At 40.6% G+C, this 27,422-nt stretch overlaps 1 protein-coding gene across 3 annotated transcripts in view; it reads right to left on the bottom strand.

Annotated features, from left to right (window-relative positions):
• The window catches only part of TENM4 (teneurin transmembrane protein 4), a 359,290-nt gene that overhangs the window by 115,413 nt on the left and 216,455 nt on the right, over positions 1-27,422 (bottom strand). For 2 of the 3 annotated variants that reach the window (XM_068395558.1, XM_068395561.1), the window contains 2 exons: positions 11,515-11,700; positions 5,202-5,228 (listed from right to left, as the gene is read on the bottom strand). In XM_068395558.1, the coding sequence (XP_068251659.1) occupies positions 5,202-5,228; positions 11,515-11,700 (213 nt within the window). The remainder of the gene's footprint in view (positions 1-5,201; positions 5,229-11,514; positions 11,701-27,422) is intronic. The other variant, XM_068395560.1, reaches the window with a different exon arrangement.

Here is a 27,422-nt window from a genome sequence, read left to right as displayed (position 1 = left end):
TAGAAACAGTTTAAGTTAGGGCTGTGAGGTTTCACATGATGAAAATTCAGAGGGAGAAGAGGGATTTCATTTTATTGTTTCTGTTTAATTATACTTTGCATTTCATAATCTTTGGGAAAAAGATCTCAAAAGCAAAGATGTAACATTATTAGACAGAAAAGATACTGTAGTGACTGATCACTTGTTCTGAGACTGAAAAGAGCAAATGATCTTCATATGACTCGTGTGAGGAGTATCCAGCAGGTCTAAGGAAAAACTACTGTAACTGTAAAAATTAGGAGCTCCTGTGGAACTGTATGTGCTCTACTCGCCCAGGCTCAGGAAAGGAGGAACTTCAAGTGGCAGAAAATGGCTGATATAATTAGGATGGGAGCACCTCCTGCATCTGAGGAAATGAGATGAGCTTTATTTGTCTACTCTAGCACAGCAAAGGCTGAAAAGACTATGATTGTTTTCCACAAATTCATGAAACAGATAAACAGTGAGAAGGGAAAACAGCTATTTAAGCTACAGAGAATAATGCTGGCATAAGAACAAATGGACATAAACCAAGCATGAATAAATTCTGGCTAGAAATTATAAATTAAAAAAAAAAAAAATCCAGGATCAAAGGAATAAAGTTTTGGAATAGCCTCCCAGTAGGAGTATTAAGGAGGAGAAGCCTCACAGATCTATCCATAGAGCTTGGTAAATTTATATAAAGTTTTACACAATGTGGTTGCCCTTGACAGCAGAAGACTGGACTGAGGAGATCTCTTTCTCAAAGAGAATCTTGTGACTCTCTCAAAGCCCTATGATGTCTTTGAATTTTGTGTACAATTCTTTGTCTATATGAAATGGGTTTGAGATTATCTGAATGGATTTTCATGATTTCCTTTGAACCTTAATGACCTGGACCCAGAGAAACTGAGTCAAGCATCTCAGAAATCAGACAGGGGAAAAGCATCAGTCAGGAGAGGAAAGACAGAAGAGAGAGAGAATCTCACAAGATTACACCTTTCCAAAGTGTCTCTTCCTCTTCTTGACTATTAAGGGAATCCAGCGTTACTAGATAAGATAGAAACATCTACTCTGTAGCTATCCAAAGTGGGGTAACTCCCACCTGTAGTGTCATACTCCACTGTCTTGGCATCTTTCAAGTCTAGAAAGCAAGTTTATCCCTTCTCACCAAGGACAGAACCATCTCTGGTTCCTTATGAGATAAATGTCTTCTAAGGAGTCAGAGAACTGTTTCCTAAAGAAATAACCTCTTCTCCACAGAGCCATGAACATAAAAGTTTTTGGATATTAACCATTACATTACAAGGTACAGCAAAGTATCAGTGCTGTGAGGATTAAACTGTACCTCTTCTGTGTCATGGGTTTGGTAGGAGAGCAGACAGTTTTCAGAAGTAATGAGAAAGGAAACCATTAATAGAAAACTACACAATTAAACAGCAACTGTCAGAGGACTCGTACCTTCAGAAAGTTAGAAGATAACATGGACGTGTAGGCCACTATATCTAGAAGAATGGACCTATAAGTGCTACCATTTCTAAACTGGTTCACTGTATAAAGACTTTACCATCACTAACACTACAAAGATAGGAACATACAATATTCCCCCTTCCACAAACAGTGCACTTCAAAGCACTTGACAAAAAGACAATACAAATAAACTTTATCCTCTCCTTTCCCCCATGCTGGGGAATAAAGCAAAAAGATCATCTTGTCTCCAAAGTGCTTCTGAATATCAACACAGCGGGGTGGCTTAAGCCTCACAGATTTACACCACCATAATCTTGCAGCTCTGATTTCTCATAGCTGGAGTCACTAACGATCCAGTATTCTTGTTTGTGTTTGTCAGCTGTGTTTGGGGGACTAAAAGAATTAAATATATGAATAGGGCTTTTTGAGGCGGTGGAGGGGGAACCCTGTAGGTGAGTTTCCAACTGAAGCGCATGAAAACGCTGCTGAAAGATGATGATACTTTGGGCCATTCACAAAGATGTCAGGTCTGCCATACAAGAGACAGTACAGACCAGGGAAGCAATATAAAAAGTGGATTAATTTTAAACTAGACAAGAAAAGAGTATCAGAGTTAAAGGAGACTGTCACCAGAGTAAGAAATTATCCTGGCATTTTAAGATTGTTGGTAAAATAATCTGCTCTTAATGATCTGTACAGTTAAGGCCTTCTCTTAATTAGTCCAATTATAAACAACGTTCAATGGGCATTTACTTCAAGCCAAGCCTCATTGCCACTTGAAATTGGACGTAAGGCTATTACCTTTCCTCCATTGTCAGCAGGAAAGCACTGATGGATGTTCTAGCAAGTGCCAACAGACAGTGGCTGAGCTCTGAAACGAGTAGGACATGGCTGAACGCAACATTTGAGGATGCAAACACCTGAAGCTTGAGAGAACAACCGTTCTCTGTAGAACGGTTGTAGAACAGCCCTTCAGTTCTGTAGGACTGAAGGGGAGGAGCAAAGCATCAGCTGATCTCTACAGGTTATTAGAATCTGGTAAAGTGTCCCAAAAAACACTCAACTTTTAAACTACCACCATGATATTTTGTGATGCTGGGTATCTAGAAACCCTTAATCAGATGGATCTTGTAAAATGAAGATTAAAATGTTACTTGCCCGAGCTCCTGTTGCTTGTAGCTGTACAAATGTGGGAACTGGCTGTGCTCAGATCTTGGGTTCTCACTGCTTTTCAGACTTCAGGAGCAGCCCAAATAAGTCACCCTGCAGCCATCCCCGAGTTCAAATGTTGCTCAGCATCTTTACATTTCAGACTAGCTGTTTATATGCTCCACTACAGGCTTAATCTGGTTATTTTTTAAGAGTGAGAACTGATAAACAACAATAGAAATTAATTATGCTGACATACCGTCAGCTCCAATGGTATTCTGGATGGAGAATCAGCACCTCTTTAATAGTAGGCACCTCTTTTCATTTTAAGCATTACCAGTGTTAATTAGGCCTTAGTCTAGAAGACTCCACTCCAATTCTAGTTAGAGATTCTTGGTTTAATCATGCTGACGTTTGCTCTTGAAACTTGCCCTCCAATTTAGAAACAATTCTGCATCTTCTCTAACTGGTTTATTGTAAAGCTGTAGGAAAGATTCAGCAGTAAATCAGGCTCACTCTTGACAACACAAGATTGCTGGGAAGGGATTTCAACCAGAAAGATGTTAATAATTAAGAAAGCCAAAAGGGCATGAGTAATTTAGTTTTGAAAAATGCACACCATGCAGTTAGCCAAGTAAAAAACATGTAGTTTTAATGTTTCAGCTATTGCTAATCTTTCCAAAAGAGGCCATGCATGGTGAGAAACAATCTTTTATTCTTCATAGGTTGCTTAACCTGTTACCCACTGAAATACTCATTAAATATAATGTGTCTTTATTCTTGGGCATAAAGGCGAGTCAAAAGGCTACCCAGAGGAATACTGACAGCTACAGAGACTTAATAAAAAAAATTGGGCCACTGAATGGACAAATCAGTACTGAAGGTCCCTGGACACAGGCTCTGCAGGCTGATTCTTATTTTTTCTCTCTCATTGGTGCTTATCTGCTACCTTTTGATCCAACCTCCTCCAAACCAAGTTGAGATGAAAAGGAGGATTCCTGGGGTTTTGAAATGCAAAACACTGAGAATGTGGAACATTAACAAGAGGTTGTGATTGCACTCCCTAGTGATGGCCCATATCTTCCTCTAAGGATGCCACCACTATAGGGCACAACAAGTGACCCTCTTTCCTTGATTTAAGAAGGAGAATATACTTTTTTCTCCTAATTTAAATAAAGTCAAGCATGCTTTAGTGATGCTAAGCAATGAAAGAAAACTACCACTGAACAATACACTGATCTACAAGCAGGGGTCCAAGGATAACTACCACTTATTGCATTACACTAAAGACAAAAGTCTCCTTGTTTAAACTGTGGACACTTCCTTATTATTAATATTTGTTTGTCTGTTCAAAGACTTTTGCCTGTTTGTGATTGTACCTGAACTTACTTTAAGCCTTAACGGAAACCAAAGATAAACATTAGATTGTGAATTCATCAGAGAAGTGAAGTCAGTAGGGCAACCACATTTCTTGTTACACCACAAGAGCCCTATAGGGCAGAGACTTCATTTTAACTGTTCACCGGACAAATATTTTGGCATATCTGTCCTTCTTCATCAGCCTCTCACGGCTGCTATTTCTGATTGCTCACAACCTGAAAAGGAGGGTAATGCTATGGAAGAAACTGATTTGCTCAACCTCATTTTTTGGTTTGTTTAACCAGCAAACATATGATGCTGTGTGGTGTCACCACTGTGTTGCTGTTAGTGTCAAATCAGCCGTGTAGAAAGATATTTGTGTCCAACTCAATCATATTTATTGTTAGATTGTTGTATTTAACTAGATATGTGCTATTTCAATATTTTTAGAAAGCTAAGTGCATTGTGGAACTGTCTATTTCTGTTTAAAGGTCCTAAATTAATTTAGCTCATTGCTCTGATTAATAAACCACGGAGATTTTTTTAAGATAGCAGATTACCTCTGTTCTGTAACAGTTCAATTCCTTTTCTTCTTTGTTGAAGAAAGACCTGGGTCCTAGACTTCCTTTACATTTACAAATAGGAATATAGGGTTGGATTTTGTTGTAGTGTACATCAATGCAACATCACTAATTTAAATAGATTTTCTGGATTTATACAACCAGAGGTTTTGAGGTCATAATATTTTTGCATTAAGAAAAAAAATAATGATATATCATTACTCAAAGTTCCCATGTAAGACTTCGTGGTCATGGATCAAAAACATGAAGACTCCACACAGAAAGTGCACTCACCTGCTTGTTACAAAATGGATCATAGACATTTAATTAAAACACATCACTGTACAGGGCTCCTGCTGTAGTCAGAGACACTTTTGTTTCCTCCTGACTTGCCTTACCTGGTAGGAGGGGTGAGGATGAGAGATGATCTGGAGGGGAGGGCAGGGACAAGGGGACGGATAGGAACACTGATATGATGTTAACACAGGGTCACAGCACTTACGGAAGGATTTCCTACCTAAATGACTGGAAAGTTCACCCTTCCAGACATTAGGGAGCACTTTGGTGGCAATGAGGAAGAGATGCAACCTCAACACAGCATGTTCATGGTGCATTTTTTTAAAAGAAACACAAAGACAATAGGAAAAATAGGAAGGAAGAGCATACCTTTCACTACCTTATCCAGATAGTGAGCTTGGGAGATAAAAGACAGGACATTTAAGGTAGGATTGAATAAGTGCATTGCGGCTTACTACGAGACTGTGCAGGTGCTAGAAAGGCAAAGGAGAGTTCGCTGTGATATGAAAAGAAAAACCTTGATTATGAGGAGAGAAGAAAGGAAGAAGGGTGGAGCACAGCCCTCCTCAGTCAAAGAGCTCAAGAAGGCTGTGTTTAGGCATTCAGTCATCTTTGCTCATTAAGATCAGGAAGAGAAACAGGAAAGTCATATATATATTTATGTGTTTATATATATAGGTATATATATGTATAAATATATATATATGGCAGAATATTGTAATGTTCTGCTCATTTGCAACAGTCTGCCTCTGTTTTACTGACTATTTTTCTTTTCATCAGGAAAAACAGAGTCATTTGAAAGTGCTCCACCTCACCTGATTCCCTTACATTTTTCCACGCAAAGAGGCACAGTTCTGTGACCTTACCAGACTGGGAGAGACTTTTCCCTGGATCTTCTTAATGTTAATACATTGCATTTATACAGCATCCTCTAGCCCCAGAACAAATTACTTTACAAATATTAAATTAACCTCATAGCAGCTCTACCAGATAGGTAAGTATTAATATACTAATTCCAAGGAGGGCTAAAGAAAAAAAAAAGTAAGTTATAGGTGTAGTGGGAACAGTCATGTGCCCAATTCCCACAGAACATTAGTTGGGAAAACCACCTTCTAATTGATTTTCTGGGGTCAAACAGAAAGTTGGTGGCAAAGACACAAGTAGAAACCAGGAGTCCTGCCCTGGAGAGCCCTGTGCATGCCAGCAGGCGGCACTCTCTGTCCTAACAGCAGTTGGTCTTTATTAATAAATAAGGCTCCGAGTCTCACTTTGCTCTCTTTCATTACCTGCTTAAACGTTATTTCACTTGTTCTCTTGTCCGCTCCCTGCAATCTCTCTCTCAGTTGTGTCCTGGCACTCTTTTGAAGTGGTTTTTGTTTCAGGTTCGTTCATGCAGCCCACCAGCGTGGGAGGTCACAGACCTTGCAGGAATTACTTTATCTATCCTGTGAATCTAACTGATCTGTCGAAGGACTATTGTAAGTAAGTGGAGAGGGCTGGGAGGATCAGAGCTAACCTAGTGTGGGGCAGTTATGAGGCTTGGCAATGAGATTAATTAATCACCCCAGTGTAGTGGTAGCGATGCGGGAAGCACGGCATCACCATCTGCTTGGATGGTGGCTGAAGCCTGGGAACGTTTGCCTTGGATTTGACATCCAGAGCAGCCCAACCTGTAAACTCGGGCAGCAGCCATTGTGCAGATGATGGCAGTGGAAGCAGTTGCCAATGCCAACCATATGTCAGTTTTGTGTCAATGTTTTCTTGCAATTTGAAAAACAATGGAGGCCTTCTATGGGAATATTCCATGGTAGCACGAATCTTTCTTCTCTAAACCTGTATAGTTTCGTTCCCATGTTATCCTTCTGGCATTAAAATATCATCTTATTATCTGCAGACACTCCTTTGTAAACCCTGTGGGCATGACGGACACGCTGAGGAACTATGTAGGGGCTGAGAAGAAAAGCTACTTTTCTAGGGTGTCCTCTGCACCCAAAGGCACCGCACTCAGCTCCATGTCACCACCCTCCTCCAGGCAACCACTGTCCCTTCAGATCTGCTATGAGGGGAGCTCATGTGAGCATTTTTCAGCCTGAAAGCTCTCTCATTTCACCAGCCTGAGCTAACTTGGTTTGTTTTGTCAGAAACAAATGTAGATCCTTGGGAAAGATCACATGAGCATTTCGTTTGGCTCATAGAGAGGGAAAAGAGACATGAGAGATGCTGAGAGGAGGTCCTTGGGCAAGGACTTCTTCCCCACCACACTCTCCTTCTTCATTTCCTAAATATTCTTTTTTCCTGTTATCTTCCCTGAGGGCTGAAGTGGACAGAGCTCAGTGAAATCACTGGAGTTAAACTGAGACCACATAAATTTGAAGGAGAGGAGAAAGTAGCTGTTCATTGCTGAACCAGTGACAGCACAAGTTTATGCCACTGGGGCAGGGAAAAAGACTGTCTTTGAAGTTCACCTGTGCTTAATATTTACTGTCAAATATGCTGCCAAACTACTTAAGGCCAGATTACCTCCAGCTTGATGAAAAATCATGTCGGAACAAAGCAGCATGCACATATTTTCCCCTGACTGCTGTAACCATGGCCTTCCCTTGCCCAAAGGTACCCATCTCAGCCAGGCAGGATGGCTGTCAGAGGGTCAAACATAGCTCAGCTTCTGCTGAGGGTATGCCTGAGTGCTGCAGAGAGATGACTATCTGCTCTGTTGGGCTGAGGGTAGCAAGAACCTTCACCAGACACGGGTGGGCTTATTTTGTGTTGGGCTGCACATGGACCAAGCTGCTTTACGGATTTAAATGGTGCAAATAATGTGTTAGAAAGCTGGGGAAAAAGGGACCAGGATCCACCTGTAATGTGCCTTGCCTGGATTCCAGCTGCTCCAGCAGAAACCGAGAGGGACTGATTACAATCCCGACTATTCAGAACGTGTGATTATTTATGCAAGAAGGCTGATGAAACGCAAACTTAAAGGGGCAGATTCCTCAAAAATCAGAGTTTTCTAAGTAAAACAAAAAACAGCCCGAGGGCGCCATAGGCAGAAGCCCATGTGGGACAGGCTGTCTGTCTGTCTGTCTAGGCACTTGTTATCGCATACATCACCAGTGCGTGCCAGGACCAGATTTTCAGAATGTTAAGCATGTAGCTTTTGCAGAGATCAACAGGAATTAGGCACTGAGGTGCTTTGAAAATCCTACTGGGTAGACTGTTGTGTGTTTGGAGAGCTAACTGCTGGTCCCTCAGTATTCAGGTGCAGCAACTGAACTCTAAGGGATGGCTTTGCTCTTGCGTCCAGGCTGTACAAGGATGATGAACATCCCAACTCCACCACACAGGGAAGCCCTCTCTGTCATTATTTTTCTAAACAACCCTAACATGAATCAAAGAATTATGGCTTGTTGCTAGTAAAATATCATACAGAGAGATTCACATACCAGATACAGTCTCAGTGCAAGGCCCATATAGGCAAAGTGAAGTCTCTCTTTGCATCTCTGAGGTGGGATGCACAGCACCTGAGGCCATATCATCAACCGTATCAAATTTGAGGCCGGGCTGTTATGGCCCTGGGAAATTTCTGAAGTTGTTTATTAAACCCAGGAGATTTTCTGTAATGCTACCTGTGAGTCAATCCTATAGAGTATCCTACCACAGAGCTGAGTTGTAATTTGGCCTTTCAGAGCCCACAGTAAGAGGGTTTATTTCACCTTTAATCTCAACGCTCCTAAAACCCACCATGCTCCCTGGATGTGGTTTGGGCCAGAATAGAAGAAAGTTGAATTCTTGCAACGTTTCTAACTGGGGGCAAATTTGGAATATTCTGGAGAACCCATCATAGGAATCTTGCATTGTGGCTGTTGTCAGGGTGTTTTTTCCTTTAAGAAATTACAGTAAATCAATTCAACCATTCTGCTGGGTTTCAGGATTCCTGCAGTTATACAATCAACTTTCTGTTCTACTCTTTTGCCTGGATGCACTAAGTTCGTTGAATTAGGATGATGAATGCAAGCTTCTGCATCAATTTCCTGCTTGGGAATTAACTGGGGTTCCTCTAATGAAATCTCTCAATGTGAGCAATCAAGCTAGCATATTTGGTAACACGACTCTTTGTATGAGCAAAATTAATCCACTGGGATCAGAGTTCCCTTGAACACCATAAGAAAGAGCCTCCTATGACCTACAAAACAAAAGGATTTCTTACTCTCAAACATGCTCAACAGGAAATGGAAGAAGTGTCCTTTACTTGTATCATCCATTTCTACCATGTTACCTGCACACACGGCAATATTGTTATAGCATCACTTCAGCAATGGGGTTTTATGCTTGTCAGTGCTAAAGCAAACCGGGCCATGACACAGACACATAAGGAATTACTGTCAACAGAACAAGTTGCCATGCAGGGAAATTACACAAGGACAAGGGGAATGCTTTCCACATACTTAATGTAATTTCAAGTCAATGTCCTTTCATCTGTGCCAATATAACTAGCTTATTACTCCTTCTAAAGCTATTCAATTTTCTTGGATATTTATGACTTTGCCAAATCTCCTTTACATTCTACACATTTATCAATGAAATATTCTGTAGGAAATATGGTTTACAGCTTCGGAGGCATGAGACTATGTACAAATTTGTTGCTAAATCACCATGCAAGAAGATGAGGCAGGGGGAGTGAAAAGAAACAGAATTGCTCCAGCACTCTGAGTATTAAAGAATGATTCTTAAACCAAGGCAGCACTGCAACAAGAAGGCAGCACCACACAAAACGATAGTGTGCACCAGTAAAATCTCCACGCTGACTGCATTGCAGCGTTGGCCTTTCCCATGATAACACAGACTCTTTATACTTAGAGTGAGGAATACTACAAATAATGGGGTAAATTTAATTACCATGGAAGATAAAAGCTTGTTGTTCAAAAACAGTCTGGGCATATCAGCTGTGTGGAGAAATATCATATACTGAACTAGTGGCATTTTGGTTTTGCAGCAGAACTAATAAAATGAGGGTATGAATCAGGCTTTTTTTGTGCATAAGTGACTTTCATATAAAACTGTCCCCTGGATTTGGGGCCTTTTGCTGAACATTTTTATTCTGTTAAACTCTTTCATGAATCTGTGTTGCTTTCCAAATCAAAGTGCTTGAACACAAGGGTATAAAATAATATTATAGAAATGCAGGATTCCAATTAACACAGGATTTCTCTCTTTCCATTTTAACGTCATTTAAGAGAGAGGTTTTTTTAATCCCTTCCTCACGAAAAGAAATGAAAGCTGCTAGGGACATAGAAAAGAAAGCAGAATGTGATGTGTAATGAGACAGAGGAAGTTTAAGAGCTAGATAGTTTTCATTAGGGGATGCATGGGGAGACCATAATGCAGTAGGGTGACATTAGCGTAAATAAATGATAAGTAGAATTGAGCCACAGATACGGTTTGTACCATTACCCTAATACTGGAATTAAAATATTGTGATCAGGCTTCATTCCCTGTCTGCCTTTGTGTGTGCAAACTTACCTGGTGTTCAAGCAAAAAAAGTGATGTCTACATATAACTAAGTTGAAAATCCACATGAATAACTATGCTGACATTTGCCCAAGTACTGCTAGTGGTTAATTTTGATGTAGTGTGATTTATATGTGTCGTGGCTTAATGAAAGCAACATAGAGGTAAATTTTCTTATATCTTTAAAAGAAGTTGATTAAAACAAAATGACTGGAGGAGAATTCTCACTCCGGGATAACTCTTCTAGAGCCAACTGAATTTTTTCAGGTCCACACAGGCATTATTAAGAGCAGAACTTGATTCACTAATTTAGTTTTCCATTAATGTATAATAAATGGCATCTGGGGAGTTTTAATGTTACTGATTTTATAGCATGGCTACACAATGGGGACTAAAGTGGTTGAATGCATGAGAGAAAAAAGGAAGAAGAGAAAATGCATCAAGGACTTAAATGAGATGAAGGAGGAAGGTAAAGCCAAGCCAGCTCATTAATGATGCTGCAAATTGCTTAACGTGGGAACTGCTCCTCTTTGCATGATTTCAGCATATTGGTGGCACCTTATTAATAATAATAGACACGACACTGAGAGCTCAAGATAAGTGCCAGGGGCATGAGGAATACAGAACCAAAGAGAGAGGACAATGAAATGGTTAGAAAGGTAGCACAGCAGACAAGGATAAGTAAGAGAGTATTAAATACCAGCCAGAAGTCATCTGACTGTGGTTTCCTCTTTTATACAGGCAGGCAAAGTGTCAGTGCAAATAATGGAGTAAATAAAAGGAAAGAAAACTTTCAGTCGCATGCATGTTTTTGAAAATGCTGTCGACATAGTAGAGAGAAGTACTGGAGGTCACAGAAAGACCTTTTGAGAGAGGCAAAGTGGGATGTTTTTAAAAGCATCTAGCTGCCATTTGATGGCTTGTCTCTATAAGATCAAACACCACATAGGTGTACTTCACATCTGATAATAAAAAATATATATAGCCATGCCATCAACAAATGAAAGGACATTTTGTTTTGTTCCCACATGAAAATGTATGATGTCAGAACTTGAAATCCAAGAACAAAGGTGCTCATGCTACATTAAGTCACACATATTCAATTAAGCATGCACCTTTTCTCCTCCCTGATCATCAATTATTCTTTTAAAAGTAGTTGTTTTTTCTTTCTCCCTACCAATAGTGCAGTGCTCTCCGTTCCAGCCTGGGCTGCATTCACACTTGCCATCCCGGCATGTCCCGTGCTCATTGCAGCGTGGGTGACACGCTCGCTGATCACAGGCTGTGCCCATCCATCCCTCCTCGCAGCGGCAGGTGCCTCCGACGCAAATGCCGTGTCCTCCGCAGTCCGCTGCACAGATCTCTGTGGGAGAGGAGAGAAGAGAGAGGAGGGGATATGGGTGGAGAGAAGGGAGAGGGGGGAAATCCAGAGTGTTATTGTTAAGAAAAGCAGCCACACTTCACTACCTCGCCTTACGGGGCAATGAAAGGAATTCCTGGAGCTCATAACACTAATCCTTCCTCACAATAAGAATCTAATAAGTATATTACAAAAAAGAGACGGACATGGGTTGCAGAGGTCTGCTGTGATTGATCCTCCTATTTGCTTTCTAATTCTCTTGCACTCCTTGAGCTTTTGTGATCACCAAATCCAAAGGGGAAGGCTCTTCCAATAAACAGAACAAAAGTCACATTTAATTAAAATCTGGTTAAGTGCGGAAACAATGTGCTGATAAACTCCTGATGCTGAAGTTAAGCGCTGGCAAAGCCTGTTTACGACTTGTTAATCCACAGTCCTGGGGATGGGAGTGATTAAAACCCTTCTCTCTTGAAAATTAATATAGAATATTTCTTTTTCTACAGATTCTGCATATCTGCTATGTCTCTGTTCTCCTGCCACCCCATTGAAAGTCCCTTCTCAGGCATTTGGAGGTACCGCCATGCTCTTTTTGTGAGCTACGTGAGCTGGAGTTGACAGGATGGTGCTTGTTCCCAAGTCTTACCGGAGTTAACGGAAGCATGGAGTCACAGCTGAGTATTTTGGTACTTACCTCCAAAAAAGTGCAGAATTAAAGGACATTGGCTTTTCAGAGGTGCTGGCCATCCTACCCTCCATGAACCCCAGTAGGCATGATGCCATAGACATGCATAATATTTTGACCCAGCACTAGGCTTTTGGCTAAAACTTGGCATGCCTTTGGCATGAATTTGGGAGACTTCGTCTTTTCATCTGCACTGTATTTGTCTGGAAAAACTGAGACTTGGTAGAGAACAGGTACCCACGAGTCAGGTGTTAAAGTGCCTGTTACCGCCATTATTATACAGGACTGATTTGAAGGAAAAAAATAAAACCAAATACTGATGTGGTGTTATACTGCAGATGAAATGAAATGAATCTATTTCTTCTTCTCCAGGCCCATCACCTGACTGCTCACTTTCAATCTCTCCTAAGCCATGACTGCACTCTCCTCAATCAGAGAGGCAATTCAGACTATATTTCAGACTATCAGGTCTTCTCCCTCATCTCTGACTTCTGCCTGGTGCATCTAAATTGGATCAAACTTTCGCAAATGTCTTGGACTCAAGCCCTCTGCTTGACTGAGCCATTTTATAGATTTTATAGGGTAGGGACACAGTTCCCTTTGGGGAGAGTGGAGAGGAGATGTGAAGGGAAGAAATGCTGAGCAGGGCTGGGCTGGAAGCCCAGAAAGGGGTACCAGGGTACTCTGCAGAGCACGTTTTCTCTCTGGTCCCCCAGCTATATACCACTAGAATGAATATTTCGGACACCAGTGCATCTCCAGTGCCTTACTTTGTGCCTCTGAGCATATTAAGTGCAGGATTCAGGCCTCAAGGCTTGTGGTGGAGGGGGGACTGGTATTATACAAGACATTTACTTTGGGTCACTGGCTGCACATAAAATATTCAGAACTACTCAGCCTGCATTAACATCACACCTGACTGAAATTCAGGCTCACTTAAGTTGGCTTTAGTTTTTTGTTAATTAATACCGCCAGTAACTGGAAGCTTAGGCTGTACTGGGACTTTTGACGTGCTCCTGATATGGGGCTGGAACATCCACTTCAGCTCCAGTAGGAAAGTTTTGCACCATAGGAGAGAGCTGGAAGGTCTTCAGCCCCTTACAGGGAAATGGACTCTTGTCTCCAAGAATCAGAGAGTTCTTTAGACAGTGGTAACTATGATAGTAAAAATAGTAATGCTTTGTAAGTCTAGAAAACACCTCATTTTCCAAGTACAACATGAACACAATATTTAGCTCCTGCTTACTATACAGATCAGGGTGGTGGAACAGTTTCCAGTTGAACTTCTTTTGCTGCAGTGTCTCAGATGTCTCCAAAGCCTCTCAAACATTTAGTCCTATATATTTAAATCTCTAATGGAAAAACTTTAGAGTTCAAATGTGCTTAAGACATTTGTCTGTCCCATTTAGAGTCACACTTGCAAAAGTACATGGGCACCTCGTGTGCTTAAACCAAGGATATGCACATACCACATGCTGCCTAAATGTAACAGAATCTAATGTAAGCCTTATTGGAAGTCAGTAGAAGTTACACTATCCCTTAAGACATGGCTGAGGAAGGACTCTTAAGTTGCTGTCAGAATTTTTTACTTTTCATCTGGCATTGAGACACAGGTTTTCACAGCTCCTAGATGCGAGGGAGGTAATATCAAACTACAGTGCCCATTATGAACATAAGGGATGGGCAATTATTGACTTGCTAAAGGGTTGGGGCCCAGCTGTGTGTGTTTTTTACCACCTTCCCCAACTGCCAGACAGCACTGCAATGGAGCCTGGGCCAGTCAGAATAGTATGTGAACACACAGGACCTACAAGTTAGCTAATGTAGCAATAAAGCCGCCCTAAAAAAGAAATTTGCTCTCCTTGGCTGACCCGAAGAACAAAGTCTGTGGGAGGATAAAGGAAACAGCAGATAAAAAATAAAAAGCTAGATTTATGGTACTGAAACTTCAGCAAGCTGAGAAGAAACATACTGAGAAAGTACAAAGTCTGAGACTGCTGGTATTTAAGCCCAAACTACAAAAGTATTGTTGTAGCCTGTGGTGCTTCCCAGCAGTCTTTCACCATAGGACTACTCTAGTGTTGGACTGAAACAACTCCTGTGGTTATTGGTTTACATTCTTTATTCATATGTGTTGAACTTTGCACCTCAGAACACTAAATATCATATAATTTTTCTTGCTCCCAGTTCACCAAACAATCCAGAGAACGCCAGCTCGGTTACTTCACATCTTCATTATCTCCCGTTCCCCATCTTTGACCTTCAGGGTCCCATCTCTAAATTGGCAATAGCACTGATATCCTCAATCCCACTGACGTGCACTGCAAATAACCTCCACTGCTGACTGTGAAGCTCTAAAATTCCAAAGAGACAAATATCTCCAGCAATGGACAGTAAAATTGGCATCCTGGAGGACTCAGCCCCTTGTGACTCCAAAGTCCATGTGAACACCTTAAGGACTTTACTATTATTTACTTAATATTTTATCTTTGGTTTGAGAATATTACTGAGTCTGACTGAGTACCCGTGGTTAATTTTTGATGTTAAGATGTTATTTCTGTTTTCCTAGATCAAGTAAACAAGGCATAAAGAAGTAAAGTGATGGGTCTACAGGTATACGTGAACTCTATGACAGGCACAGGACCTCCTAGATGGCCTGATATCCAGTCTTGTGTCCTGTGGATATGTCAGGGAAATGACAGTAGGTCAGACATCTACAGGTTGACGGTGCACGAAAAAAAAAGCGGGGACAAAAGGAAGCTATTTTGAGTGATAGTCAGAAGCCTTCTTGGAGTTATTTAAAGGTGTGAAACTAGGATAATGGAGTGACATTCAAAAATGGTGAAGAGAGGAAAAAAAGCACTTTCTGAAAGGCAGAATCTCTGTGGAGCCATTCCTATGAAAAGGGATGGAAAGCCCACTGGGACATTTACATCTCGGCTGAAATATTCCCAGACAACATGCTGCCAAGGAACAGTTTTGCACATGTGGGCCAGGGCCACGCAGTGAATGATCCAAACCAAACAGATGTTAAGCTAACCCAGAACGGGAACGGTGGGAACATTTTGGGTTTCATCTCCCACCCAGTTGAGACCCCAGCCATACCACCACCCACTCACGCAAGAGAGTGCAGGCTCCAGGTTATGAATGTATGATTCATATATAATGGATATATAAGGCGGTTTGGATCCCCAGGCCCCAAGAGCTGTAATAAAGACCCTCAGCTGTTAAAAACACTTGTGAAGCAAACTACTTACGACAGTCTCCCTAAAATGTAGTTTAATTATTTCTGACAGGGAACCAGGAGCCAGGAACTCTCAAATCTAAATCTTCCATTTAGCTGCCAGTTTAAAGATAGATGGGAACCATACAATTTAAATAGCCTTACAACACACATCCTGCTGTACGCCCTGGCCCTTTATAACATGGTGCTCTTAAACACTCACAGGTTTCTAATGGGTGATTAAATAGTCAGAGTAGCTTTTACTTTTCTGGTGGCACTCAAAGAAATGATCAAAATGGATTTCAGATTAAGTTTCCACTTAAATACAGGTCTTTTCAGGCAGCTCAAGACGGCTAAGGCTGATTTACAGAAAAGAGCAGGTGAATCGTTTCTTCATCATTCAGTCTCAGGGACAGAATTTGCCACCTCTGTTCTTATTGCAAGCTACATTTCTTTTGGTACGTTTCCCAATTCTGTCGTTAAAATTACAGCACATGATTAGCTACCATCTGAGCTGTGTGAGCAAATGAGAAGGAAAGCTTTTAATTCTCCTATTACAGTATTCACAGACTGGCCAGCTGCACTATTTAAGCTTAGTTAGAACGCTGTGCTTGTGCATAAAAGACCTGCCTGTTAAATATTTTCACACCAGCTGTTCCCAAAAGGTGACTAAATATTTCCTTTCATCTTTAATCTCTTCCATTGTTTGTATGAACAGCTTAGCCATGCCTTATCCTTTCCTAGAGGTGCATTGTGTTTCACTTCATTTTGCTGTGCAGCTCTCAAAGCCGCCTGTAGTTCCTTGAAGGAAGGGGTTCTTTGGACCAAACCTGGTGCCCAGTTCTAAGAGCAAATATGAGGCTTACTGTCCTCAAAAGGTACAATCAGCCCATGCACCTCTGTGGGAAATACCTGGACTTTGAGTAATACCCTGTATTTTTCTTCCTGACTCTTGCACTTATCAGAGGACACTGATGGACGTTAATTGATTCATGGATGCAGGGTTTTATCTAAGGAATCAAGTTCATTTCTACCATACCATCTGGGTTTTCACCATGTTACTGTCTAGGATTGGTGTCCTCCATTGCCTGGATTTCACCTCACCTTATGTCACTCTCTTACCCGAAGAACTGAATTGGGCCTAGTTGCCCTTTGTGGGTCAAGAAGGAAAGACAGGTAGCTTCAGAGGACAATTCACCTGAAACCTCTTTCATGGAGAACTTCTGGAGCAGACTGTGCTCAAGGCATTGTTGAGTTTTGGGTGGTTCACCCAGGGGTCTCAGGTGCATCATAAACATTATCCTTAGAAAAGGCTAATGCCATTCCAACAGGATTCTGGTTATTTTTCATGCAATTAATCAAAAAAGAAATGACTTATCTTCAGTTTCAGGACCTGCTCTATTCCACCCCCACTGGGAACCAGCCCATGAGGCCAGCCTCAATTCCCTGCTGGTTTTTAGACAAATGGTTTTTTTTCTCATTATCCCCTCATGACTGAGGGAGAGATTTCCCTCTGGTCTGTCAAGGTTGCCCCAGAATTCCTCAAGACTCTCTTAAAAATCCTAATCCATCTTGAAACCTACCCAAAATTTTGACAGTGGTCGCTGATGTGCCTTAACTTGAACATATTGCATTGACCAAAATTGTGTTGTAATTTTATTCTACTTCCACCAGCATGTCTCTGTCTGTTGTTGTTCACTTAATGCTTAAGAATCTCAGCTATCTGAGGTGAAGATTATCCTTTTTTGTTCTGCGTTTGCACTGTGCCAGGTGTAACGAGGTCACACTCCATTAACAGCACTTCAGAAGTAAGAATACTAAAGCAATTACTCATACAAATAAAAACCTGGTACCTGATTCTTTCTTTCTTTTTTTATTTTTGCATACCCTGCTGAAAACTGACCCAAATCTGTCCCCTTAAGAATAAAAAGTCTGCTCTGTTGCCTTTGATATTTCAGAAGAAAAGTGGGAAAAGCAGCCTATCAAGCACTAACCACCAGTATAACACTTTGTTCATGGTCCTTTTTAATTGATATAACAGACATGGTAGCTTCCAACATAGGAAGTAGCATAATCCAGAATTTCATATTATTTTCACATTACTTTAAAGAATTGGGTTGGGAAAGGGACAATGATGGCAATTTGTGCTTCATTTATGGCAAATCCATTTTTACATGTTTACCCCTATCCCCCTAAAATCCTAAAATTGGCTTGACAACAGCTTAAAGCTTTCCAGCTTAGAGAAGAGCAATGCAGATGAAAATTTTTCTTTAGCATTCATGTGATGCAGAATCAGAGATTTAGCTGCTTCTGACCTGCCTGCTAAATCCTTTAATAAATATGGATTTAGTGTTAAAATATAAGATCAGGTGAAATTGCTCAGAGCTTCCTGAAAACGGGGGCAGTTCCACTGACCTTCAACATATTAATAGAAAATTTAATAATTAAAAATCTGTTTTAACTGGGATTTTCCAGTTTCAAGTTGGCTCATCTGAAGCAATTTCCAGCCTCAGACAGATTTTTCCAGAAAAGCAGCACAGGAGAGAGGCACTGCACAAAGCTAAAAGGCTGAGTTTGGTGAGGAGATAAGCCTTGTTTTCACAACCTGTATATGCTTTAGGAGGCAAGTTATGGAGAAAAACTGAGAAAAGCTTCTAATATAAAGGTATAGATGGAAAAACCAGAAGATTCATGATCGGCATGATTTGGATGGCAGTGAAGTGCTAAATACATTCTTCATAATGAAATGCATTTTGCAGTGTTATGAAACTCTCATTTATGTGATTTGATAACTCTGTAGTGACATATGAACTCCTCTGCTGGAACTGAAGAAGACATAAAGCTCATTAGCTTTTAAAACCATCCTTTTCACAAATGTTATAAGGAAAGGTTCAAGCTATGGAGCAAGACAAAACCTGAAAGGAGAGGTCTGAATTTTCTGTCCCTGCCAGTAACAAATCTGTAGCATGAAATCCTTGAAAACCATCCCATTTCAGCAGCAACTGGAAAGTGGTTGTGCAACTTGTGTCAGTGTCACTAATTGAAGGTCATGTGTTTTTTTCCTTCAGAGATAATGTCCTGAAAGCAAGGTCTGCATAATTTAATGCCTTTATACATATAACCTGTTTACCTATTTTTAAAACAAACATCAATTATGCACATATTACTAATGTAGAAATAATAATTATTATATTAATAAATATAAAACCTATTTGCTTTCATGAGTGTAATTAAACTTCTGGTACTGAGACGACTGTCCACTCCACTCAAGGACCTCAGTGCATTTTACATAGCTCAGCAAACTGAATATATCTGAAAGGTAACAATTATTTCTTTTCTTTCCATGGATGAGGAAACCAAGATTAAAGAATGCTCTCCAGAGACTGAAAATGAATCCATCAGCTTTCCTATTATCCCTCATCAGGAAGAACACTGACCTTCAGAGATGGTTTTGAAATGTGACTCAGGACACCTGAGTTTTCACTTACTGAACCTGAAGCCCTGAGGAGCATCCTGGAGTGCCTGAACTGGGGAAAGCATATCCTGCGTTATAGCGTGACCCTAACCAGGATATCTGAGTTAGCCTAAATGCTGATTCTTGCCAGGGTCTGTAGAAGGAGGACTGAGTACAGGTCTTCAATACATGTGCAGAGGGGACAGCTCTGCACTTGCAGAAAAGGCTGGGTATGCATAAAGGAGGTATAAAACATGTGCATGACAGAAGATGAGAGAGTTTTTACTCTAAGCGGTTGAGCTGGCTTAGCTGTCTATCTCTAGGAGAAGAGTTGGTGGAAATCCCTAATAAAATCACCCATCTCTGGCCCTCAGCTAGACACAAAAGATTAACCTCACTTCAGCCCTTTCCCTCATTTTTCTCCTGGTATTTAGTTCTTTGCTTGCATAAGCAGCTTTGTGTTAAGTGAAAGGCTTCTGCAAATCCTCTTCTAGGTCTCATCGCTCTCTGGAGATTCAAATCAGAAATCTAGGTGGCTCTGACCTGCCTAACTTGGAGATGAAGAGTCCGTAGAGTAGCTTGTCATCTGGTACTGAGTAGATCCAGGGGATCGGTCCCATAACTGCCCTGGAACCCACCTTCCATCTCTAAAATGAGTAGTGAATGATTTTGGTACAGTAATATACTTCAGCTGATGTATGTCTGTCTTCCAAGACTGAGCCTCTTACTCTGTAAACATACAGCACCTAGGACAACGGGACTCTTGGGAGTTCTTGCTAGAAATAGGAACAGCAAGAACAGGAGCAGTCATTAGCAATCCCCGTACTAATAGATCACAGCTCTTACCCAGTCTGTGCAGCTGCACAGTGTACAGTGGTACAGTTGGGATGTCTGTTAAAAAAATCTCACTTCTAAGTGCAATTTCAGCTTGCTTCATATTTGCATAAAGGTTTTCCAGCTCCTGTCTGAAAAGCTGTAACTATGAGATGAAATTCCATTAAACTGGTCTGCTCACTTTTATCAGCCTCTAGTTTCTACAATATTTATACCCTATTTTCTTCCTTGCCTTAAATGCTAGAGATTGACCATCACATCGTGTCCAAAGCATCTCCTTTACAGCTGTGATTTACTTTTGTACTCAAGTCAGTCTTCCCTTTATTTATTATTCTGAACTTTATTTTAAACTATCTCTTGCTGTTGAATAGCAGGACATGAAATGCCAGGTATTAATGGACTTCAGTCTTGGGGCTGAGATTTGTTGAATAAAAATAAATATCCCAAAGTGCAGGATTATGTTTTTCTCTTCAATGCTTAATTGGATCTCTATGCTTTCTGGGATGTGAGTTAAAGCTTCCCAGACAAGAAACAATTCCTAGTGTATTAAATGAAGTTCCTAACAAGGATTCTTCTCTGGACTAATTTTAATTTCCTCTCTGTGTCCATAAGGTGGAGATAATTTGACAGTAGAAAAGCTTTTTGCTCATGCTTACAGTCATTAAAAAGACCTAATTTCTTTTCCAATTCTGTACAGTTTGGTTTTGTCTAAAATAAATTCAAAAGAACATTTACAAATGTGTGTGCTGAAGTAATCACAAGCTAGATTTGCTTGGGATTCCCTTATTCAGAGCTTGGCGCTACTATACAGACAAGTCCCAACATGGGTTTCCTTTTTCTTCAGACAACATTTCACCAAGGATCATAGAAATTTTATTGTTATTAATCTTTTTCAAAAGGAGACACAGAACATGTACGAAATGTACTGGGCTGACATATCCAGCAGTTAGATGTCTGTCTATCCACACAAATGGGATGCAGCAGCAGCTGCTCCAAAACCTTTGTGTCTGCAGTGCTGTCCATATGCCTCAACCCTGGTCTGGAAGGATCATCTTTACAGAAAAGCTCTCTCCAAAACCCTTCCAAACTTTCATCTGTTAAGATCATTAGAAAGGTGCTCATTAGTGCAAATTGTATTTATAGTTTTTAGAGTATGAACATCTCTCAACTTGGAAGGGAGCAGAGCGGCTATACTGAATGAAGTACATCCACTTCAGACAGGTTATTAAATCATGGATTTCTGGCCTTCAGTAGCCACCGATCCACTATACAATTAATTATTATTAATGGTCTTAGGTTATTTTTGCTTGCTCATTTTTATGTTATTCTGTTTTACTGACACTAGCTTATTTTTCTTATTATTTCTCCTCAGCCATTCTAAATTGGAATGAAAACTGACTTGATGAAGCTGAAAACATCCAATAAACCTTTGCAGAAACTCTGATAGTGATGAGCTCCAGTTGGGTCAGAGTGTAAGGTCACAGTCGCAGGAGCTACCCACCAACAGCAGCGTGGAATTGACTGAATGCAAGTGGAGAAGCCATGACGTGGAACCTACGGCCATCCTTGCTGAGCCAATTGAGTGAGGTATAAGGGGAGAGTCTTGATCCTGCCTAATCAAGCTTAGATCAAAGGCACAGCCTAACTACACACAAGTATTCACCCTGCTGATATTCCAGCAATATTCTGGTTAAGAGGGAATAGTCAGAAGCAGAAGTCTAGACTCACAAAACTAAGAGGATGTCTACGTGGTCTTCTGTGAGTTGGTTACAAACTGATTGGCCAAACTTATTGAATATCATGTATCTTCAGTTCAAAAGCTGCACAACTGCCATAGAGCAATTATAAGCCTGCAGAAATATACACTGATTCCATGCAGTGACTATAACATTTCAGATTCTCAGCTGGCTTGATCAACTGGCTTTATCTCCAAACGAACTTGAAGAACCAGTTCACATCACTCTGGCAGGACAGTAGTTTGTCCTCAGTGACAGCTGGATTACACTTACTGTGTCAAAGCAGCGACTTAATATTGTTTAAAAAAGCAGCAACTTCATGACAGATATTCTATTGTAGAGAAGGGGTTAAATTATGACCAGCCTCCATGCTGGCATGATGTAAGTCCAGAAACTGTAAGGACTCTAAGACTCCTCCTTTCAAAAGCAAAGTCAAAGAATAAGCCAAAATTTGGTCATCTGAGATTCATAAGATTTCAGTGATACAAGTAAACATGCTAATTTCTTAGCAAATCTCAAAACACGCTATTTTAATGGCAGCCTGTTTTGACCATGGTATTTAACAGGTTGTTGTGGTGCTGTGAAACATCTATTCTTCAAATCAGCCAAGTTAACATGAGCCCCACAGAGTCCAGTACATCACTGCTGTTTTCAGTTAGAACAGTCCAAAACACAAAGCACAATTGATCCAAACAAAAAGAACTTTTGAGCTCATGGTGTGACTGTTGAGGTCACATTTGGAGATAGGGAAGAATGCTAAACTAAAATTGGCATGTTGGGAATTAGCTCTAATTGTGTAGAAAACAAACAGGGAATGGAATAGTCTACCCACTGCCCTTTGAGGAGGTCCATAAATTGGCACTGATGCTGGTATAGCTGATATGAGAGAAAGGAGCTTTACTCATCACAGTATGCCTAAGGTCAGTGAAGACCAGGGATTGCTTGTTACACCACTGGACATGCACTATTCTCAGCCTGAGACATGACCTAATCATTCCAAACATTTTGTGATCTAATGGTCAGAGCCAGACTGATGATATCAACATTTCCACTGGTTTTGGCCAAGTTTGAAACAACAGCTAGAATGCAAGTTTTCAGTTCCTTCAATCTCTCCCTTGGTCACTGTATCTGATCAAGACTGCATGGACTGCTGCAAACAGAGAAGGGGCTAAAAGTAAGATCCTGAACACATACCAAAGCTGACAGAAGTTTTATGGATCTCTGGTTGGCCAGGGAAATGTGCTAAGACAATTTCTCAACTATCAGATTGTAAACAGGAATCCATATTTAAAACATAAGTTGTATTTTCTATCCTATTGGGAGTTTTCTCCCTTTAGGATGTCCTTTTCATCTTCTGACCACAAAGATATTTGGACTAATGAAGAATTGGACTCCCCACAAAAATAACTAGTCCATCTCAACTACTACCTTTTTTTTCCACCACACCAGGGTCTCCTTATACACATTTTCAATAACTAAAGAGAACGGGAGTAAAAGGTATTCAAATGAAAGCCTTCCTGAACACTTCTATTTCAAATGTTTTGGCTGGTTTTAGTCTTTTATTGCATCTTTCATAGAAAGCTTAGAAGACTTTAAAGGATAAGTTCATCTTGGGAATGGGTAGGCTAATATCTGTACTCACAATCCCAACTACATCAAAAACTTTGTGTTTTGTACAATGACAGTTCTTGTTAACACTGTTCATTCTCTGGATTCACTTATTCCTTCACAATTCACAAAGCAGATATCTGCCAGGCAGAGCCTGTGATAGCCTTGTGTAACAGTGCTGGGCTACACATACTTTATTCGCTCAGAGAGAAAACTTACTTCTCTCCATGCAAACAAAATGAGGAAGATCAAAAATTCACAAATCAGCATGTTATGGTTCTACAAGGCTGAGGATGAAATCCCTGCTGGTACAAAACATTTCCTGGACTTCAATGACTGTTAAAGGACCAAGTTAAAGTCTTCAGGAGTGCGTTTGCAATTTTAGTATTGAGCCAGAACAGATTTTGATGGTATCTTCTGAAGCCTACCTTTGAAGACCCTGTGCTCCCATAATTTCAATTGCCCCAGACTAATGTGTCACATTACACCGCAAGGGTAGTGAGACAAACTGGTTACAAGCTGAAGGAAGATCATTTAAAGTGGCATTTGATTACATAGCTGTGACCAATATCTTTTTCTTAAGTCACTAGGATCTAAAATATATGGATGTTTATCAATTTCAGGTGTTGTATCCTGAGGTTTAGTTCTCTTGTTCTCCCCCATGTGTTTTAAAGATAAGAAAAAGACAAATCAATGATTTCCTAGGCATTAAAGGGGGCTCTAGTCTGTAGTAAGGTACAAGCCTGTATCATGTGACAGCTGATGTAATATCCTTCTTTTACAGAGATACTTTTATCCCTTAATGAAAAAAAATGATGGTTTAAAGGGGGAATTATATGAACATTTTCCAAGGATGGATTTTTATCTTGGTGGCCTTGGGCATGACATGAATTTAACAGGAGATTTTGTTTTGTAAGGTTGACACCAAAAAGCCCACAAAAATCCATTTTTATCAGACATGTGTTAATGCTGGTGCTGTTTGACCAACAGGACATGACGTTGTCTGGTAAGATATATGAGAACTGTGTTTCTGTGTGTCTGTATGTGTGTGTGTGCACAAATCTCCTGCACAATTCCTGATGAAAAAAGATGTTGGAAGGTAAAGGTGCATTTGTTCTAGCTTTTTCTCTTTAAGTTCATTCTTCTTGGTCTTATTATCTACTAATTGGAATACAGAAAATATGCCTGTTTCAGTGAACTGTACAACTTTGTGGTGGGGAACTCTGTTGGGTGCTATCCTTTCTCCATTGTTAATTTATACAATTAAATTGGTGCTAAAAAATTCAGTCATTACCATTAGCTGATACAGAATCATAAATCTAATCATTGTTTGTGAATGGACTTGAATTGATCCGTACTCCTACAAAGCAAACATTGACTTCAGTGAGCTGTGCAATAATTTATAAGAATATGGCTTCCCTGCAGTCAGAGACATGGATACACACACCTTGCTAGTTTTATTTTAAATCCAGCTGCTCAGACTACCAAAAGCAGTAAAGCCATGGAGGACTGTTTTACAACTGGTGGGTAAATACCTGGTCTTCTGCTAGCCCTATGGATGCCCACACTATTTCCCCTCTGTGCTTGGAGACGAGGTTTATCTAGGCATATCTGCAAGCATTGTGATCACTACACGGCAGTCTGAAGCCCCTCGTAAGTTGTTTTTAACCGATCACACACGCTAAGAGGGGGTTTCCTATTTTTCATGTTACATGCCACAGTTCTGTAATTGCACCTCTCCTGAGGAATCTGTGATCATGATGCCTGCTGAGTCTTCCACAGTTATTTGGCAGAACTGAGAATCTCTCAGAAGCTGAAACCCAGACTGCTCCAAAGTAACATGAAGCACCCAAATAAGAAGGCAGCTGAATAGATGAAGAAACGATTAAGCTATCTTTCAAGGACTTCCTATTAACTAAAATCTGAATAGCCCTCTGCAGAGGTTTCTTTGCTCTAGGACAACTATCCCACTAAATTGGTAATGCCATGGGAAGCCTAAAAGCAGGAAAGGATGGCACGGAACTGGGCATGAATCCAAAACCTTTTTTTTTCCTGTCCACTAAACACATTACAAGACATTTCTAGCCAGAGTAAGTGTGGCCAGGATTAGTGCTGCAGTGCAGGAAACACCGAGGAGATGGATGGTCGGAAACTCTGTTCCTGTCCCAAACAACAGGCTCTCTGTGCATTAGAACGATGCTCAGTTGACATTAAGGTTCAGGGCATGAAATCCCTGTCCTCAGCTTTGGCATCGCTTTGGATCAGCCCAGCCAGTTCATTCTTTTCTTTGAGATGGCTGCTTGTAACATCTGCATTGACCTGGTAGTTGGGATACTCTCCCAAGAAGTGAGAAAGCACGTCCAATGCTTTCTCAGAATGAGGAGATACCTGCTGTATGTGCCACAGCAGAAATTTAGGAACTTAAGGTACCTTTTCAATAGACAGCTCTAGACAGTGGGATGTCTCAGAAGCTGACAAGAGGTTCCCTGCAACACTGTAGTAAAGTTAATCTGCATTTGCTTAAGGTAAATCATATATGTCTAAACATCTTTGTGATCATAGACCTTAGTAACAAAGTTTGGCAACAAGTCACTGGAAGCAGTATTTTCTCCCTGTCACAAAGGAGGAAAAGGGTAGTCATAAAGTCAAATGACAGATCCTCAGAAAACACTGTTAGCAGCAGAAGCGCTGAGAGGAGCTATGAAGAAGACCAAACTATTAGATTTCATGAGATATGGTCATGCAAGCTCAGCCTCAGTCTCTGGTCAGGCACGCTCTCTTGGCCTTTTCAAAATGCGAAGAAAACCACCGTAACTTCTAACTTCCTTTCTGAGTCCCAGCTTTCGGTTCCCAGCTCTTATCATTAAATGTACAGCCCATGATTTTATATCTCCACTGCCAATTTAGGACCACCATATACAAAATACTACTCCTGTTACTGCTCTTCTCCAGTGTACTTTTAAAGGTCTTAAGTACTGAACTGGATGTCAACCGTGCATAAAGTGAGTCATTATGAATGAGTGATTGAGAATGGGTCCTGATCAGTATGCAGGTCAATGTACAACCACTATCAGCTGCCCAGAAAAAGTCAGTACACATATTACACAGAGAACATAATTTCTATTGCTGCTTTGTATAATCAGCTTTCTGATGATTCCTGTGAACATTATGCATGTCAAGATGTCAACTACCAAGCAGAGAACAGTGCGAAAACCACTGATTTGAATTTGAGGAGAGTGAAGGACAACATCAGATAACTTAATTCCTTTAAGAATGATTTTGCATTCAAGCATAATACTGTTTTGATGGGCCTGTGACTGTACTGATGCATCAGTGAGACCCCTCTGGGAAATGGTGCATTCCCCAAATGGAGATAACCTGACTCACCTATTTGTTTCACTGTACTCAGCAAATATGTCTTACAGTATGTGTTTTGTTGCCTCTTGATTAGCCAGAAATACTTGGTCCAGTTTAAATAGGTCAAGAGTAAGACTCTCATATATTAAGTTTTGTTGCAGCACCAGTCATTTCCTTCTTCACACTATATTCAGACGAGAAGAGGTTAAGAGAGCTGCCCTATAATGGCTTCATTAGTTGCCATACTTGGAGAATGAAGTCCTTTGCTAGGGCTCATTAAGAGGTGAAAGGAGAGAGCATGTCAAAAGCCTAGGATACAGAGGATCTGTGATGGTAGACCCTGGAGAAAAGGGGTTAGAATGAGTGGTTCCTTAATTATCATTCTTGTACTAAGCATTGCCTTGGACTTCTTAGCTGAACTGGGTTATAAAGGACCTTTTTGTATTTGCTTGTGCAACAGTACTAAGGTGCAAAAGGGAAGGGATTTAATTCTCCCATGGAGAAATCAAAATGCCCCTTCTGCTGATCAGTACAGGTTATCTCTGGACTTATCTTGGCAACTTTCACTAAAAGACTTTCTTCTATATTTGGGAATCTACCAAAAAATAAGCACATACTGAGGGAAAGGAGATCCTAAGAAACTATCCCTTGTATGAAAGGCTGACGCATGTTTAAGAAGCATTTTTCCAGAGTGAAAATACTAAAGCAGTATGGCAGCAGCCCTATCTCGAGATATACTGGCAGTGGGCATATACATAAAGCAAAAAAACCCCATATCATTACTTCTTCCTACAATGCAGTGCAGAGTAAAATTCACAAGAAATTGAATTG

The sequence above is a fragment of the Nyctibius grandis genome, chromosome 2 (genome assembly GCF_013368605.1).
Source record: "Nyctibius grandis isolate bNycGra1 chromosome 2, bNycGra1.pri, whole genome shotgun sequence".
In the NCBI taxonomy this organism is placed as follows: Eukaryota; Metazoa; Chordata; class Aves; order Nyctibiiformes; family Nyctibiidae; genus Nyctibius; species Nyctibius grandis.
This window is presented reverse-complemented; position numbering and strand designations above follow the sequence as displayed.